The 16,478-nt window shown below is 44.7% G+C and overlaps 1 protein-coding gene across 1 annotated transcript; it reads left to right on the forward strand.

Moving 5' to 3' along the window:
• Positions 1 to 227: 227 nt before the first annotated feature.
• LOC135244908 (golgin subfamily A member 7B-like) lies at positions 228 to 15,915 on the forward strand. Its single transcript, XM_064317578.1, has 6 exons — positions 228 to 462; positions 6,253 to 6,378; positions 7,965 to 8,117; positions 11,721 to 11,822; positions 12,351 to 12,454; positions 14,321 to 15,915. The coding sequence occupies exons 1-5, from the start codon at positions 451 to 453 to the stop codon at positions 12,432 to 12,434; spliced, it is 477 nt and encodes a 158-aa protein (XP_064173648.1). The 5' UTR covers positions 228 to 450; the 3' UTR covers positions 12,435 to 12,454; positions 14,321 to 15,915.
• The last annotated feature ends 563 nt before the right edge of the window (positions 15,916 to 16,478 follow it).

A 16,478-nucleotide genomic window follows, 5' to 3' on the forward strand; every position in this document is an offset into this window, starting at 1 on the left:
TAGGCTACATGCAGCGACGAGAAAACACTGATCACACAATATGAAAAACCACGCTACACACGAAAATGAAAACCGGGAACCAAAAAAAAAAAAAAAAAGTTCTCTTCACAGAAGCAACGTGCATGCGACTACCATTTATTTGAATATATTAATGCTGCTGTGCAATTAATTTATCAAGTGATTACTTTAACAACGTCTCCATCTCTTAGTCTCCCTTTTGGTGATAGCAGCGGAACCCGACAGGCAGTCTGACTCCCTCTGTTTTCACCTCGGAGTAATGGAGGTCGCGTGATATCCCCTGCGTGTAACGGTTACGACCCTCGCGGCTTCTGTTTCCTGCGCGCCCGTCACTTTGCCCCGCCCTCCGGCGACGCTCAGTCGTGGTGTCCCACTACAGCTAGTTGGAACGATTTCAGCACCGGGACAGATCCTCCACTGTCTAATGGCAACATGGCGACAGAGGTAAGAAGCAGATTATTATTCTATATACCCGCCTGCTGTTACGTACGACACATTGAATGGAAAATATTTTCATTGTGAAATTACCGAAAATGCAAAGTAATGCTGAATTTTTTTCGCCGAACAAAAATTATTACTTGCGTTATTAGTTACAGACATACACATGCCCGTTGATTTAAGGGGACGATTGTGTCTGGTGAATTCCAATGCACCTGCCCTACGGCTAAATCGAAATAAATTTAGCCAATGTTCTGCCTTATAAGCAGTTAAATTAGACGGAAATCCCAAGCTGGTCTAGAATCGTATTCCGTGTCAATTCGTTTCATTATAGAATGCAAAAAAGCTACAAGTGCACAAATAGGGTTTCTTCGATACCGGACACACGTGAACTGCTATTACACCGAACTGCGACAAAGATAATTTCAAGAGAGATAAGTTATGTCTCTACTCGCATACACAAAGTATTGTATATTAACTAAAACACGCGACAGGTTATTAATGGGGAAATACTTCGAACACGACAATATTCCGCAATAAACACGATGGACAAATGATGGTGCATTAACGTTGAAAGGCTCCCCATGTAAACTCTCAAAGTGGATGGGGATTCACCTTCATAATTTAGCAATACAAAATAATAAGAAAATGCATAGTGTCGTGGAGTCTTGGTTGTTTTTTTATTTTTTATTTATATTTTTTAGATTTAACAGCGAGTAGTCTAGCTATACAGCTGGAAATTAAGGGGGTGGTGGGAGGTTATTGGGGGGTGTTTTACATTCAGCTGCCTCGGGAAAACACAAGACGTTTGTCTCTAGTGTAGGAGGTGAAGCGAGGAGCTGCGAGCGATCAGTGCCAGGTCACAGCGTTGTACTACAGGCTGCTGATGGTAATTCACCCCCGCGAGACGTGAACACTTGTCAGGACCGCGGACAGTAGCTCCCAGCACAAACAGGCGCAGTGTATTCTAACACGCTCGCGCTACACGGAACTCCGGATGAATAAGGAATTAAGGAGACTTTGCTGTAGGCTGCTTCGCGACTTGACCTTATAGTACACAACCACAGTCAATAATGTACGAGGTGCTTGCTCTTGGTTTCAGGAAATGAATGTAATGATGAATTGTTAAATACAAAAGTGAGTGATTTAATTTTGCTTTATAAGATTCCTGTATGAGGGATGTGGAACGGCTGCAGTTGGTGTTTAAGATATAATGTTTGGAAGAGTGGCTCATGTTTGCCCTTAGAGAAATAATACATACGTATCGTAAAAATGGAAAGTTTTTGGGAAAACAGAATAAGAGCAATTTATTTAACACACACATTTAAAAATATCTTGCCAGTCGCATCAGCAATGATCAGTATATTTGCCTCTAAGTATGTGTATGCATGTTTGTGAGTGTGTGTGCATGTTTAGGTGTACGTGTATGGACATGTGTGTGTGTGTGTGTGTGTGTGTGTGTGTGTTGTGGCGCCCCGATCCCTTATCGGTGCTCCACGAAGAAACACCAGTAACACCACAGCAGCCAGCCCTACCACTAGGACAAGTGGTAAGAGGCCATTACCTCCCCAACTACCTGTTGGAGGATTTCAGGACTAAGGGAAAGCACTGTGCAGACCAGGTGAGATTCCCCAGGTTCAGCACCATGGACAGAGCTGCAGCAGAGTGCAGGACTGTGGAATTTCCCACTCTGCTGGAGCACACCTGAGGCAGATAAAGTTGATTAGCTCACAGGGCTTTCAAGGAGCAGAGGAACAACAGAGTGGCAATGTTGCTGGGACTACTCAACAGAGCCACACCTGGCTTCTCTCCTCACCTGCTTCTGCGCTGCCTGGTGGAAGGAGATGCCCCCCCCCCCCCCACTCATGGACCGGGTGGTGCTCGACTGATGCATCCGGGCCCTTTCCCCCCCAGACGCCAGAGAAAACCGCTGCCAGTACTGCCGCTACCCGAAGTGCCTGGCCATGGGCATGAAGAGAAAAGGGAAGCACTGTGGGGTGTGCAGCTGTGAGGGCTGCAGGTGCTTCTTTAAGCGCACGGTGAGGAAGGACCTGAGCTACACCTGCAGAGACAACAAGGACTGCCTGGTGGACAAGCGCCAGAGAAACTGCTGAAGTGACTGAACAACTGAAGAATTGAAATAGTGAAGTATTGGAGTTCTGCCTTGCCTGTGCAAGTCTGGATTCTCGCACCACAGACCGAGGGCTGGAGGACAATAGCCCTAAGGCCCAAGGGGCAGACGGAGAAAGGGTACAGCCCCGGACCTGACTGCCCTGCACCCCCCAGGCACCATCTAATGTGCCCATCTCCTTTATCTCTTCCCAGGAGGAGCCTCAGTGCCCTGGAGAGGAAGGGAAGAACTTAAGTTGCTTTTCTCCCCTTACCCTTCCCCAGTAATCAGTTTCAATAAATATATATATATATTTCTAACCACAACCTTTGACTCTGACTGCTGTGTTTCTAATCCTGTGTTGTCAACTGCAACCTCCGCATGGTCGGGAAGTCCACAGTGTGTGTGTGTGTGTGTGTGTGTGTGTGTGTGTGCTATATAATATTTGAAAATGAACCCTAGAAAAGGTGTTTGCTTGGATGAGCTGAGAAAGCAGCCCTTTTCTAAACATGTGTGACCAACCAAATACTTTCCCTGGGTTTGAACCATGGACAATCTTTAGGTTGTACTGCACACCACGTATGATCACAGCACACACGTCTGCTGATGAGAATCCATGGCAGCAGTTGGGCTCGTCTCCAAAGCAACAAGACAGGCCTTGATTAATTACCCACTGAGCACCCAGCACCACTATGTTTTTCACTCCCATAGTCTGAAGAACAGAGAGGATTTTTAAACAGCCCTCTCGAAGTGCGTGCAGTAATTTTCCATCGTTCCACCATTTACAGAATGGGGACTGAGTTTCCAGGGCATAATATATATTTATAGGTTTTAGGTTTCATTTGGCTTAATCCTTCAAATCAGGACATCTGCTTTACCTTTGATGGCTAGGTAAAAATCAATATCATTGACAATATGACAATGACAATAAGACTGAAGGGCATGTACAGTAATTACTGGGTATGTTTTATATCTCACTGAGATCACGTGCAAGCCTGACATACAAATGATGTGTTTTTGTCACAAGGCCAATATGAGCTGCAGTGCAGCAACTTTTTTTTGATTTTATTTATTTTTATGTCTGTACAGGAATATGTTTTTACAAAAAAAAAAAAAAAGAATTTGAACATTTTTGCGTTTGATTCAATATCCAGACATGACTGCACAATAAATGCGTAGGTGGTCCATCAAATACAAAAAGCCCTTCAGTCTGTCAGTCAGAGGAAATATCTCCTACTGTATGATATGCCATTCAGGGGCCATTTTGGCTCCTGGTGGGCTTACTGTGGTCTTGCCGTCTTGCAGTTTTTGCCTTGCAAACTGTGTGGGGTCTAAGCCGCCCCCACGTTTTCCCTCTCTCTCGTTGTTGTTGTTGTTGTGGTTATATCCCTGTTAATATAAAATAACACCCCCGTAAAGCCTTGTTCCGGCTCCCCCCTGCTGACTGCTCTTGGCTGACGGCAGACCCCCCACCCCCCCCCCCCCCCTCCACATTCAGTACAGAGAGGCTATAGGCATGAGGCCAGTTCGTAACATGGGCATCCCAAGGCTGGGCATGAAGCCAGACAAAATTTTTGTTTTGTCTTGTTTTTATCTTTCACATGTTATCGGGTGTAAGTGCTTTGTAAAAGTTCTAGAACATTACATTTATTCAGCAGACGCTTTTATCCAAAGCGACGTACGAAAGTGCATAGCAAGGTCATTGGAACTACAAAACACTGCTAAATGCCTGTAATGTAATGGCTATCACAGACAGCCTGCTGCCTGTCCAAATGTGCTTCCTCCACCTCTCCCCCAAGGCTTGGCAGAACACATCCGCAGTGTTCAGTGACTGAGCATGAGCTCGTGTTCAGTGACTGAGCACGAGGTTGTGACATCGCTCCAGTAAATTCTCTTAGGACATGAACACTCACACACAATTCCAGATCCGGCCCTGGTTTTTTTTCTTTTCTCCCAGGTAATTAACAAAACAATTAGCGCTACTGATTGGCCAGACTGTATTCACAGCTGACTCAAGGGAGGGCGGGAAAACCAGCTTATCTCGGCCCTCGAGGAGCATGATTTGAGTAAGAGGGTCTAAGGGTACACGATAGCTGTTGGGTGTTGTCACTCTGCACTTGTATATGTGGAGGAACACAGCTGGTCAGAGCTGCGGTATTGATTGGGTGAGCTTCCAGGAGTGGGAGATGCTGCAGCCGATGCCAACAGGGCCCGTGTCTCTGATTGAATACCAGCCTCCCCCAGCCAGACCCCGTTAATTATGAATGACACATTTAATGTGAACAACATGGGGGAGAGAGAGTACCCGGAGAGCTGGGCTCTCAAACTGTTCAATCATTTATTTCCTGCCATCTTCAGGATTTTCCAATCATTTGTGCTGCCTTGACTACTCACTTTGGGAAGAGCTATCTTTGTATGTTCACCCTGCTTCCTGTCCCTCAGTTTCCTGTGCCTGTCCTGATATTTGGTGTGCAGTGGTGGTTCATTCAAAACGGCCGTGAAAAACTGATACCATTTTACAATGGTCCAGTGTAGGAGAGAATCAGCACTGGTGTGCACAGCTGTATAGGACATTATGTGCCAGAATGATTTTAAAAAACGCACTGAGCCCTTATATATTGGATTTTGTGTACCCTGATTTCATTGTAAAAGTGGCAGGAACAGGCTATTGAACTTTTCCAGAACATTTACTGCACGTTCGTCCAGAGCAGGAGGCGACCAATCAGCTCAGCTCTAAGCGCAGTGAGTCATCGGGGTATCCGTGGCGATGGCTGTCATGTGCCAGGTGTCTCAACACATAGCTGCTGTTTAGTGCACGTGTAACTCAGCACACTGAGACACAGAGTGCTGATGAAGTACTTCAGCTCAACAGCTTTGAGCTGCGGTGAGAGCGGGCAGTAGGAATACAGAAGACAGGGAAGGAGAGATTGTCGAGAGAGAGAGAGACTCATTCATTTTCCTAATAAAATAAACGGAAGTACGAAATGTATAAATTGCATTACAAAAAAATTAATAAAAAAACAGTTATACTGAAACTGATGTGAATAAGCCTGCAAATAAGAGAAAATATATATATTTTTAAATACCCCACAAAATAATGTGAAGTATTTTTAAGCAAGTGAGGGACTTTATATAGATGTGTAACATTCCGTACCTATCCTACGAGGCTGCGTGTGTGAACCCATGTTTTTGGCTGGCTGTGCGAATTTCTGGACTGTTCCGGAATGTTCTACAGGCTGACGCAGGTGGAATGGGAAAGCGTACAGCCCTGTCAGCGACTACTTAACAAGAAAGTGATCCCCTCATAAATTTCCCCATCTCCCTGCTCTGCAGTTTTTTTTTTTGGTAATTTAGCAAACTGTGACCTTGCTGTGTAACTCCATCGCGCACGTATTGCTTCACCAAATCACTACCCCTGAGATTTCCAAGACTGGTTATGTGAATCTGTGAAACAAAACTTGCCGGTTTGTTTAAAACTTTTATGCCTGAAGAGGAATCTAAAATGGATGGTACATGCACTGTAACTCCATTTACAATGTGAAACGATGTGTCATATTGACAGGTTTACAAGAAGCATTGTCAAGCAAAGAGAGAAGATGCTGTTTGAAAAACTGACCCTTAGCTACAGTCACAAAGATTAAACCTCACATTTAACATTTAATGTCACTTAATCTGTCTCTCCACAGTTCCACACCCTGCAGGAGATGCAGCACAGCGCCTCGCTGGCCACCAAGGTCTTCATCCAGCGGGACTACAGCGAGGGAACAGTCTGCAAGTTCCAGACCAAGTTCCCCTCCGAGCTGGACAGCAGGGTGAGTCTGCTCCCGCGATCTCTCTCAGCAGACTTACTGCCGTGGACCAAATGACTAATGCTAAAGCCAAGAAGGTGTGGGCAGGGTTAATCCATCCATCCATCTATTTCTTAAATTGTTTACTCTAAAGTCACACGCACATGTGTTCTCATCTGAACCTGAAGGGCATCAAGCAATGAAAAATTTAATGTAATTTTTTTATTTTTTATTTTTTAACTGACATGGTTATTTATCAGCTTGCACTCGAAGCATGAGGGAAATCTAACCTTTAATTCTAATGTCCCCCTTGGCCCCCCTTGCAAAAGAGATTTTGGGAGTTTTCCGGGTTAAATAAAGGTTAAATAAAAAAATGATTGTTTAAAAACAAACTTAAGTTCAACTGAACCTTTAGGAACTTCCTGCCACACTGGGATATAGATTTGAGGTGACACATGTCAAAATCCCTCAGGCATCCATCAACGTGGGGAAGGTCAGAGAAGTCATAAATGAAATGAGACAAGGTTGTTGACCTCTATAAATCAGGCAACGGCTATAAAAAATAGCTAAATGACTGAAAATGCCCATTTCCCCATCAATGGCAATAACTAAGAATCAGTGGTGCCTGCAGAATCTCTTCCCAAGGTAGACAAAAAAAAAAAGAAAGAAAAAAGATGGAATGATATTTTTAGCATGCCACATTTGAGTTACTGTTGTTTGCAATTCTGGAACAGACACAGACTTTCTGATGTTTGCAGGAAGTAGAATTTGTAATGAAGCTGAGGTGTGCAGTGTGTTTCTCTTAAAGGTCCTCATATTGCTGAGTATGGAAAGCATTTGATAATTTTTATACAGCATTTTCTTTTTTGTTCATATTAATTGAGGGTGCCAATAATTCTGGAGGGCACTGTGAATTTACATTTTCATAAGAGTTTTGTGGGACCAGCAGCGATTACTCAGCCATCCTCTTTGAAATGTCAGGACACTCCACATCTTAACGAACTTCGTTGAAGTGTTAATAAAACATTACAGCGGCAAATAAATGGCAGCCGCTCAGATCGAATCAAACAGGATAGGATATTTTTAGAAAAGAACTGCCGTCATTCTGTTCCCTTGGTTACCGGTGTTGAAACCATGAGTTTTGTGCCGACTGTCACAACTTGTGAGAGATGTAAAAATAATTTATAAATAATAAAAAAAGTGAAGAACAGAGGAGAGTGCAGGGAACGGTCACGTCTACGTTCCGCCCAGGAGAGCAGCCGACGTCTCAGAACGTTTCATTCCACATCGCGGCCTCCAAGCTCTTTATTGGTCATTAATTCAGCTTAATTGAAAACGCGGTCTCTCTCTTTAAAAAAAAAAAGAATGGTTAATTATTGACGTACTGTGGGAAGCAATTGAATGGCTCGGTGGAAGCAGAATAAATTCGGTTTCGCTAAAGAATGCTCCAGTGCACTGCATTTATTTTGAATGCACTCTTATATCCAGACCAACTGACACGAAACGAGGGCGATTAGTGCAATTTAGGTTTGCAAACACATTAAGAAAGTGAAGTCACGCGGCACTCCTGAAACGTTGACCACCGTGTCCCTTTCGGCTTCCGGGGGCAGGTCGAGCGGTCTCTGTTCGAGGACACGGTGAAGACGCTGAATAACTTCTACGCGGAGGCGGAGAAGATCGGCGGCCAGTCCTATCTGGAGGGCTGCATGGCTTGCGCCACGGCCTACGTCATCTTCCTCTGCATGGAGACGCGCTACGAGAAGGTCGGGCGCCGCCTTCCGCTTCGCTCTACGTTACCCGTTCCAACCTTTTCCAGAATATCGGGATAATTTTAAGTTCTATTTCCATTGGTTTTTTTGAGATAAAATGTTCCACTAACATTGTCTTTGACCACATCATTGTTAACAGCACACACAAAAAAAAAAAAAAAAAAAAACATTCCTGGCAAATGAATGCATGTGGTGGGAGGAATTCACCATAAATTTCCAGGAAGGTTCTAAACTGAAAGGTCATTCTTGGGTCAACCACAACTACCCATTTTCCCCCCAACGCCTGCGGATCAGGAAGGAGTCTGAGTACCAGTTACAACCACATAAAAATAAGGAAAGGAGGAATAAATTTATATAACAGAAGTTGGTGTGTTTAAAAATTCCTCTTCAATGTACTTTCATGAACAAATGCCTCTTCCAAAAAGGAAATCAAAGTATTTATCGGCAGTTTCTTCCTTTCCCTTTATAATTTACAGCCTCTTCTCTGTTGAACAGACTATAAACAACAGGAATTGTGTAGATGTGATGAGGATTTTGCTGCTCAACTTAAAATAAAAATAAAAACTAGTAATGCCTGCAGGCCTAGGCAGCCATTTTGGCAAGCAGTATAAACTTGCAATAAATAGCCATGGCTAGCTTTGCTAACCACTCTATTGCAGGTGACTCAGCGAAAGTCTGTTTCTTCAAATACAACACCCTGAAATGACCTGGCTTCTCAGTACCCTTACAAACACAGCATTTGTCTGACAACCAGAGCAAAGAAACTCTCAAACAAAGTCCTATTGATTAGTAGAGATCCCCACTAATTAGGCTGCTGAGATGAGGAGTGTAGTGGGAGACATCAGGATCAGAAGTGGAACACGAGCAAGGCATTTCCTGCCTCTTTTATTCCCAACAGGAAGGGTGTGGTCACACCCTGATTGGTTAACAGAAGAATGCACGACAGCTGCTCTCAATGACTCATTAACAGCCAGGTCTCCAAGGCACTGATCAGCAGCTGATCCTCATAGCCCTGCAATCAACCACTGAGCCAAAGGAATCTCGAACCGAGTGAATTCGAAATTGAGAAGAAACATCGAAATAAGCGCAGACAAAGCAACACACACTGAAGGAAATTAGTCAATTAGTCAAGGAAATTGCTACAACTAATACAAGAATAGTTTCTCTCAAAAAAATCCCATTATACCCAACCAGAGCTGACAAAATTGGAAAATAAAAGCCTTAATATTTTACTTTATTATTATAGCTGTATTACTGTTTTGTTCAATATTAATTGTCTTTATTTTGTTTTATTTCTTTATTATATGTATACTTTTAGGGCAAGAAAACTTTGCAAACCATGTAAGAAAAGCACTCAAAGTTTTATTATTATTATTATTATTATTATTATTATTATTATTATTATTATTCAAAAGGCTCTTGTCAGCAGTATACAATAAAACCCCTTGCCATTTATTACATTGTAAACAAACACGACAGCTGTGCTGATACGTTTGTTGATCTCCAACAAATGTGCAAATATGTCAGTTTGTCAGTTCGCTGCTTCATAATTTGAACCATGTTCTTAGCTGAGCGCACCAGCTGGGTGGCGTACCGGCTCAAAAACTGACGGGAAATGATGCCAAGTGTCACAAATTATGGACTGGTGACAGCACAGCTGTTATTATGGTTTTCATGCCCGCTTCTCACTAGTTCAGCTGTCGCTCCCGTTCCAGAACCATGCTGTGTGTAAACCTGACCATAATAATGAATGAATGAATGAATGAAACACTGCATGTAAATAGCACTTTTCCAGATGCTCAAAGTGCTTTACAGTGATGAAGGGGAAACTCACCTCAGCCACCGCCAACGTGGAGCACCCACCTGGGTGATGCACGGCAGCCATTTTTTTTTTTTGCGCCAGAACGCTCACCACACATCAGCTGAGGCGGAAAGGGAGAGAACAAGCTTTTAGCCAATTAAATCAGGGGATGGTTATGTGGCAAATTTTTCCAAATATTAAAATTTTGTTTGGTTTGAGGTCTCACAGTTTGTTGCATCATGCATAGCTAGCTAGCCAACTACTGAATTATATTCAAAACCGAGGATAAACAATAAGTAATCATTCTCAAAGATTCAAAGATACCGAACAAAATACTGAACACATTTTTTACTTTACAAATTAGGGGACGATTCATTATTTTATGGGATGGTTGGCAACCTTATGACATGCTATAACTAGACTAGCTACTTTACTTCATTCATGGACATCAAGCCGACTATACTTGAGTTGGCAGTGGCTGGACACAGCCCTTACGCGAGATGCGATCTTGAGATCATTAACACTGTTCTAGGTATGATATTATAACGCTTGGTTTGCGAGCAATTTATCACAAAAAAAAAAAAAAATCATCATTGTCCGTGCTTGTTTTATCGAGTCCGTTGATGTGCACTATTTAAGAACTGCAATTAATCTTTTGACGATGCTGCTTCATAGCCAGCGGTTTACGGAAAAATAATGTCCGTGACACGTTGCAGTCAATCGGAATTGAGTACTCAAGCCAAGCCGTTGTATAAGCGCTTGAAAGAGGAGTCAGTAATACTGGTGCTGCAATTTACATTTTCCTCTCGATTGCCTTGGCAGACGTGCACTCTGTATTCTTCACAGCAGTGTATCCACAACCCATTTGAAATGACCCGTTAGAACACGCCGGCTGGTATCAAAGCACACAGGCGTCTGAATGAAAGGACTAGGAGATAAAAATGTACTGCCTGGTGCTCTGCCACACAGGAATGCTCCGCTTCTGTTCTGCATGTTCCCGCACCTGTTAGCCGCTGGCCACGCTTGGCCTTGCCAATCAAAACACACCGCTTAAGTTTCAGGGCCACCAGACACCTTCCAGAAGGACACACTTACAATTGCCTCCAGCTCGTTTACGTCCCCGTTCTGTACGAACCCTGAAATGGAACAAAAAAAAACACAAAAAAAAACGAAGGAAATGGAAAATTCCGGAACTCCTGCATCGCGTCGCACGCAAACGCTGAACGGGTCAGTCGAACGGAAGCACGTTCTTTCATGTTCCGCAGATTTGAGCAAATACGAAGATCTTATCACTACCCTGTAGTTTGGTTCTGAATGAATGATGTTTGTTTGTCCTATCTTTTAAAAAAATCTGCAAAAACACTCACAGTGAAAGATGCGATTCGGGGTCCTGAGAGGGCATGCACCAGTGTTGACGCACGATAAGAGACCACACATGAACAGACTGGCGTAAAAGCTGGAGTGTATATGAGCCAAGAGGGGAAGTGTTGCTTCATCAAAACTAACTTCTGTGTTGTCTGTGTGTGGGTTTGCAGTCCCCAGGGACCCCGTTCCTCTAAATATGGGGCTGCCCTGGCCTGGGAAGTGTGTGTGTGTGTGTGTGTGTATTTGTGTGCTTGTGCGTGCTTGTGCCTGCCTGAATGTGGGGCGGTGGGGGGTTCTTAAGGCTTGGGGTCAATTTTGATCGGTAAAGTTTCAGTTTTGGTCAGTTCAGGAAGTTCAATCCATGAACTGAAACACCCTCATAGAACATTATGCGCATTATTAATGGAGGTTTCCCCACCACTGCTGAACAGGTGCTGAAGAAGATCTCCAGGTACATCCTGGAGCAGAACGAGAAGATCTACGCCCCCCGCGGCCTTCTGATCACCGACCCCATTGAAAGAGGCATGCGAGTGGTATCCTTTCAGGAAGGGAGGATGCAAAAAGGGGGGGGGGGGTTTGGGGGCAAGGGGGGTAGGGGGGTGGCGTGATGGGGGCAAGGAAGGCAAGTTTTGGGATTGTATACCAAATTCTGCTCTTATTTCATGAGTCCAATCATATGTACCGTTGGATATTTTAGCTACATTCATTGATATTTATTGACATTTATTGATACGGACAGAAACATGCCGTCTTTAAGGAAAAAACTATTCCCATTGGCTGTCTCTCCTGCAATAAGTCATGTGCAGACAGCCAGACACTGTGGTGGCATCGATGCCTCTAATGGCGGTTCACCATCAGTGGTTTTGCTCAAGCAGACCGAGAATATGAATATGAAATCATATTTATTCATCTATCATTTGGAAATAGAGCTTTTTTTTTTACAGAAGCACTGTCACAAAGATGCTTCACAGAAAAAAAGGCAGAAAAATTGGGAAGGAATGGGCCAGAGGGGAAACTGACCTGGGTTGGATGCCGTTTGACCCTTGACCCCTGGTGATCAGATTGAGATCTCCATCTTCGAGGACCGCAGCTCCAGCGGCTCCAGCTCGGGCAGTAGCTCCACCTCCAGCAGCAGCGGCCGATGACTGGAGGACCAGCACCAGGGGTACGGGTACAGGGGGGACGGGGGGCTCCCCAAAATCCGCATGTTGAAACATGAGAGCACCCGATTCTGAACAGAGCCAGGGGCAGGGAGAAGGGGAAGGGGAAGGGGAGGGCACCCTTCCCAAAAGTGCCAACTGCCATTCACAAAGCCAGGAGCTGGCACAGACAAACACACACACACACACAGGCACACACACACACACCTCATTCCAACAGCTCCATTTCCACGGGTATATCTCTGTCCCATCGTTAAGATATCCATCCACTCATCAATCAGGTATTTGCTTGTTTTGTGGGGGAGGGGGGGCATTCAAAACTGCCTTTGACTTTAATGTAATTGTCCTCATTAGAGAAGGCAATTTGATTGCCTCTGTTCCTCCAGGATCTGTTCTGGAAGGACTATTTTATAAAGGTAGAATAATAGTCAGTCACTGCATGCCTTAAATGCCAGATGAAAAAAAAAAACAACTACAAATATTATTTTTTGCTTCCCATTCTTCGAATGAATAGAACAAATTAGGACAAAATCGCTGACGTGTTTCCACCTGGAGCCGACAGCTGGGGGGGTCTAGCCTGTTCCGCTTCGCGGCTGGCCGGGCGTGACTCCCTGTGGTTTTATCTCACCGAGTAAAACCCGCTCTTTCTTCTTCCCAGAGTCCTTATCCGATTAAATCAGAGTTTGTTTTTCCTTCACGGAGAAGGCTGAATGCAGAAAACCAACTTTGAGTGAAGTTTACGCTGACAAAAATCATCTGTGGTTTTCGAGAAGATTTTCCTCGACAGTAGCGGCTGGATCTAACGGCACCCCTGTGCTTTCCAGCCTGTTTATAGGCCGGTGCTGTGAATATGAGTCTCATACAAATGTATGGAGACTGCATTCTACAGATTATGCTTTTGTGATACCTTGCAGATTTGTTCATTTCTCCCTTTGGGTAACATGTCAGTGCTGTGCTTAATTTTTGCATTCCAGTTACTTACATCCTGGTGAAAACAAATCACCAGAAACTGTCTTTCTGTGGACAGAAGACAGTCTGCTTTTATAAACGGGTTTATTATTATCATATGGTCAAAGTTTACAGAGACTGAAGAGCAGGAAAACGGCTAATAACCACTCAGGGCCGGTTCTAGGCGCAGGCAGTGATGGCGGTCTCCGAGGATGCCATTCGTCTGGGAAGAACCAAATGAAGGGGGAAAAAAGAAAATAAATATCTGCAAGTTGCATCTATGATAATCGGTGGCATGGGAGCCAGTAGGCCACCATCTCCACCACCCCCTGCCCTGCGCCCCTAGGTCTGTAATCCGGCCTGGAGTGGCAGAAAGGCTAGAAAAGGCCGTGCCTGTAACTGCTGAAGCTTCTGTAATGTCTCCTGAGCAAATTTGTTTATTATTTTATCTTAATTTATTTGTTTCCTATTTGTTTAGGTTCTTCTTCTTTCTTTTATGCCTGTCTTTCAACTTTTTCCGTTTCACACTAACCATGCCATAAATTATAACTGTCCTTATTATTATTATTATTATTATTTGCTGTTGTTGCCATTGTTCTTATTACCAATTGCTTGCATTTCTTTTAATTTTGTTGGCCTTGCATAAAATCTGAAATGTTTCCTCAGATGGCAGTAATTGTTTGACCGGTGAAGCTAACGCACTCTGCCGGCCAGATCAAAGGGTCTCTTTAACTGTGACATCATAGCGACCTTCCACCCGATTGGTCAGAGCGCACCCATCTGAGGACTGAACATTTCACTGAAGTCTTCCATACCGTTTTAACGGATTGTTTCACTTAATTCTGATTCCCTCAGTTTACCCTTTTGTTTACTTTGTGCATTTTTTCTGTTCTTCCTGTTTTTCTTTCCGTTTTTTTTTTCAGTGTCTCGTCTCCGCCCGGCTACTCTCTAGCACTCCTCAGACATTTCCACGGCCTCTTCTTACCGCCAGCACCCTGCCCAAACCACACGCCCCCACTCCAGTCACGCTTTGTGGGGACCTCCCGTGCTCAGTGCCCTCATGTTTCATTTGTGTGGATATACCCCAGCCTGGTGCTGACCAAAGGGATTAGCCACTACCACCAAAAACCCGCTGTGAGCCACACAGCACCGCGTGTCGCGTGAGATTCGTCTGTACAGAGGAGGGAGTACGCTGACTGACTGGGAACTGTGTATGAACCATGCTGTCGAATCCCCCCCCCCCCCCGTGAAATTTTACCCTGAGACTGAGTGAAATGTGTGTGTGTGTGTGTGTGTGTGTGTGTGTGTGTGTGTGCAGGTGTGTGTGTGTGTGTGTGTGTGTGCAGGTGTGTGTGTGTGTGTGTGTGCAGGTGTGTGTGTGTGTGTGTGTGTGCAGGTGTGTGTGTGTGTGTGTGTGTGCAGGTGTGTGTGTGTGTGTGTGTGTGTGGGTGTGTGTGTGTGTGTAATGTGTGTGTGTGTGTGTGTGTGTGTGTGCAGGTTTGTCGGTGGGTGGCAGAATGGGAGGGGGGGGGGGGGTTGTGCATATTTAGTTGGGGTGTATATAGAATAGGTTTTGGGGACACAAGAGAACAGAGTGAGTAAAGGAATTGACTCGCGGTACAAGGACGCATGAAGGGCAGGAGGGTATAGATCAGAGTGCGGGAACAGATGGTCGGACACGAGTCACTTTGGTACCTGGTGCCAGGTAGGAGAGAGAACACGGGATGCTTCCGTTAGGAGGGAAAGTGACCCTGATTAAAATGAGAGGCGAGGTAGCAGAACAGGACGGAGAAGATAGATCCTACATCTCCGTACGGGGCAGACGTGTACCAAAGAGAGAGTGTGTATCGACGCCATTCACACTTCATATACATCGATTAACACACGCTCTGTTTTTTACTGCACAACATGCGGACAATCCAGGTTTAATCGCAGGTTTAATACAAGTCTTCTTATTTCGCACACGCTGGTTAACTGAATCACCTCACAGCTGCTGCTGACCTGAACACATTCGCCAATGGAGAACAACACCTTTCTAAAGTGCATTGGACAGGGGCGGGGCTTTTATACAGTATGCATGGACGATAGAGGTCCTCACCCGTAGGATTCTATTGCCTCTCTGTGGGCCAAGTTTACATACGCTAGGGAAGTAATGCGGTTTTGTAAATTCTGTAATTCAAATGTCTTCTGTATTCTATTCATGTAGCAACCACACTAAAATGTACTGTACTGTATATCAGAAAGGAATAAGCAAGTCTTCCAGTACTGTGGATAGAGACATAAGCAGAGGTCCCCCCTTTTCAATCCAGGAACAATCTGCTAAGTCATCGGCTCAACACAAAGAAATGGATGAATTAAACATTTTTTTTTGCAGTGCAAACATGTTTTGTGTCAAGTTTGGGTCAAACCTCACAGAGTTTCTTACTGTTGGATATGGGAAAATGTATGATTATGTTGAAATGATGTTCGAACAAATATCGCACCTACATATACGAATAAAAAAAGTAATTGAAATCATTGTTTTTGTAATGGGTGCTTTTTCGAAGTGAAATGAGTTCAAAGGCGGCTTTGTTCTGCTGCAGTGTTGATCTTTTGTGCTGGGGGAGGTGGGTTGGGAGGGTCTGTATAGATGTGTTTCCACACTTGGCTGCATTTGTGTTGCAGCAGAAACAGACTCTCTTTGGGATCAGGTCTCTACCTGCTCTACCTGTGTCTCCTGCCCAGGATGCTGCATACCTGCTCTACCTGTGTCTCCTGCCCCAGACTCTGCATACCTGCTCTACCTGTGTCTCCTGCCCAGGACTCTGCATACCTGCTCTACCTGTGTCTCCTGCCCCGGACCCTGCATACCTGCTCTACCTGTGTCTCCTGCCCCGGACTCTGCATACCTGCTCTACCTGTGTCTCCTGCCCAGGACCCTGCATACCTGCTCTACCTGTGTCTCCTGCCCAGGACTCTGCATACCTGCTCTACCTGTGTCTCCTGTCCCGGACCCTGCATACCTGCTCTACCTGTGTCTCCTGCCCCGGACTCTGCATACCTGCTCTACCTGTGTCTCCTGCCCTGGACCCTGCATACCTG

This window comes from Anguilla rostrata, chromosome 18, assembly GCF_018555375.3.
Source record: "Anguilla rostrata isolate EN2019 chromosome 18, ASM1855537v3, whole genome shotgun sequence".
Taxonomy (NCBI): Eukaryota; Metazoa; Chordata; class Actinopteri; order Anguilliformes; family Anguillidae; genus Anguilla; species Anguilla rostrata.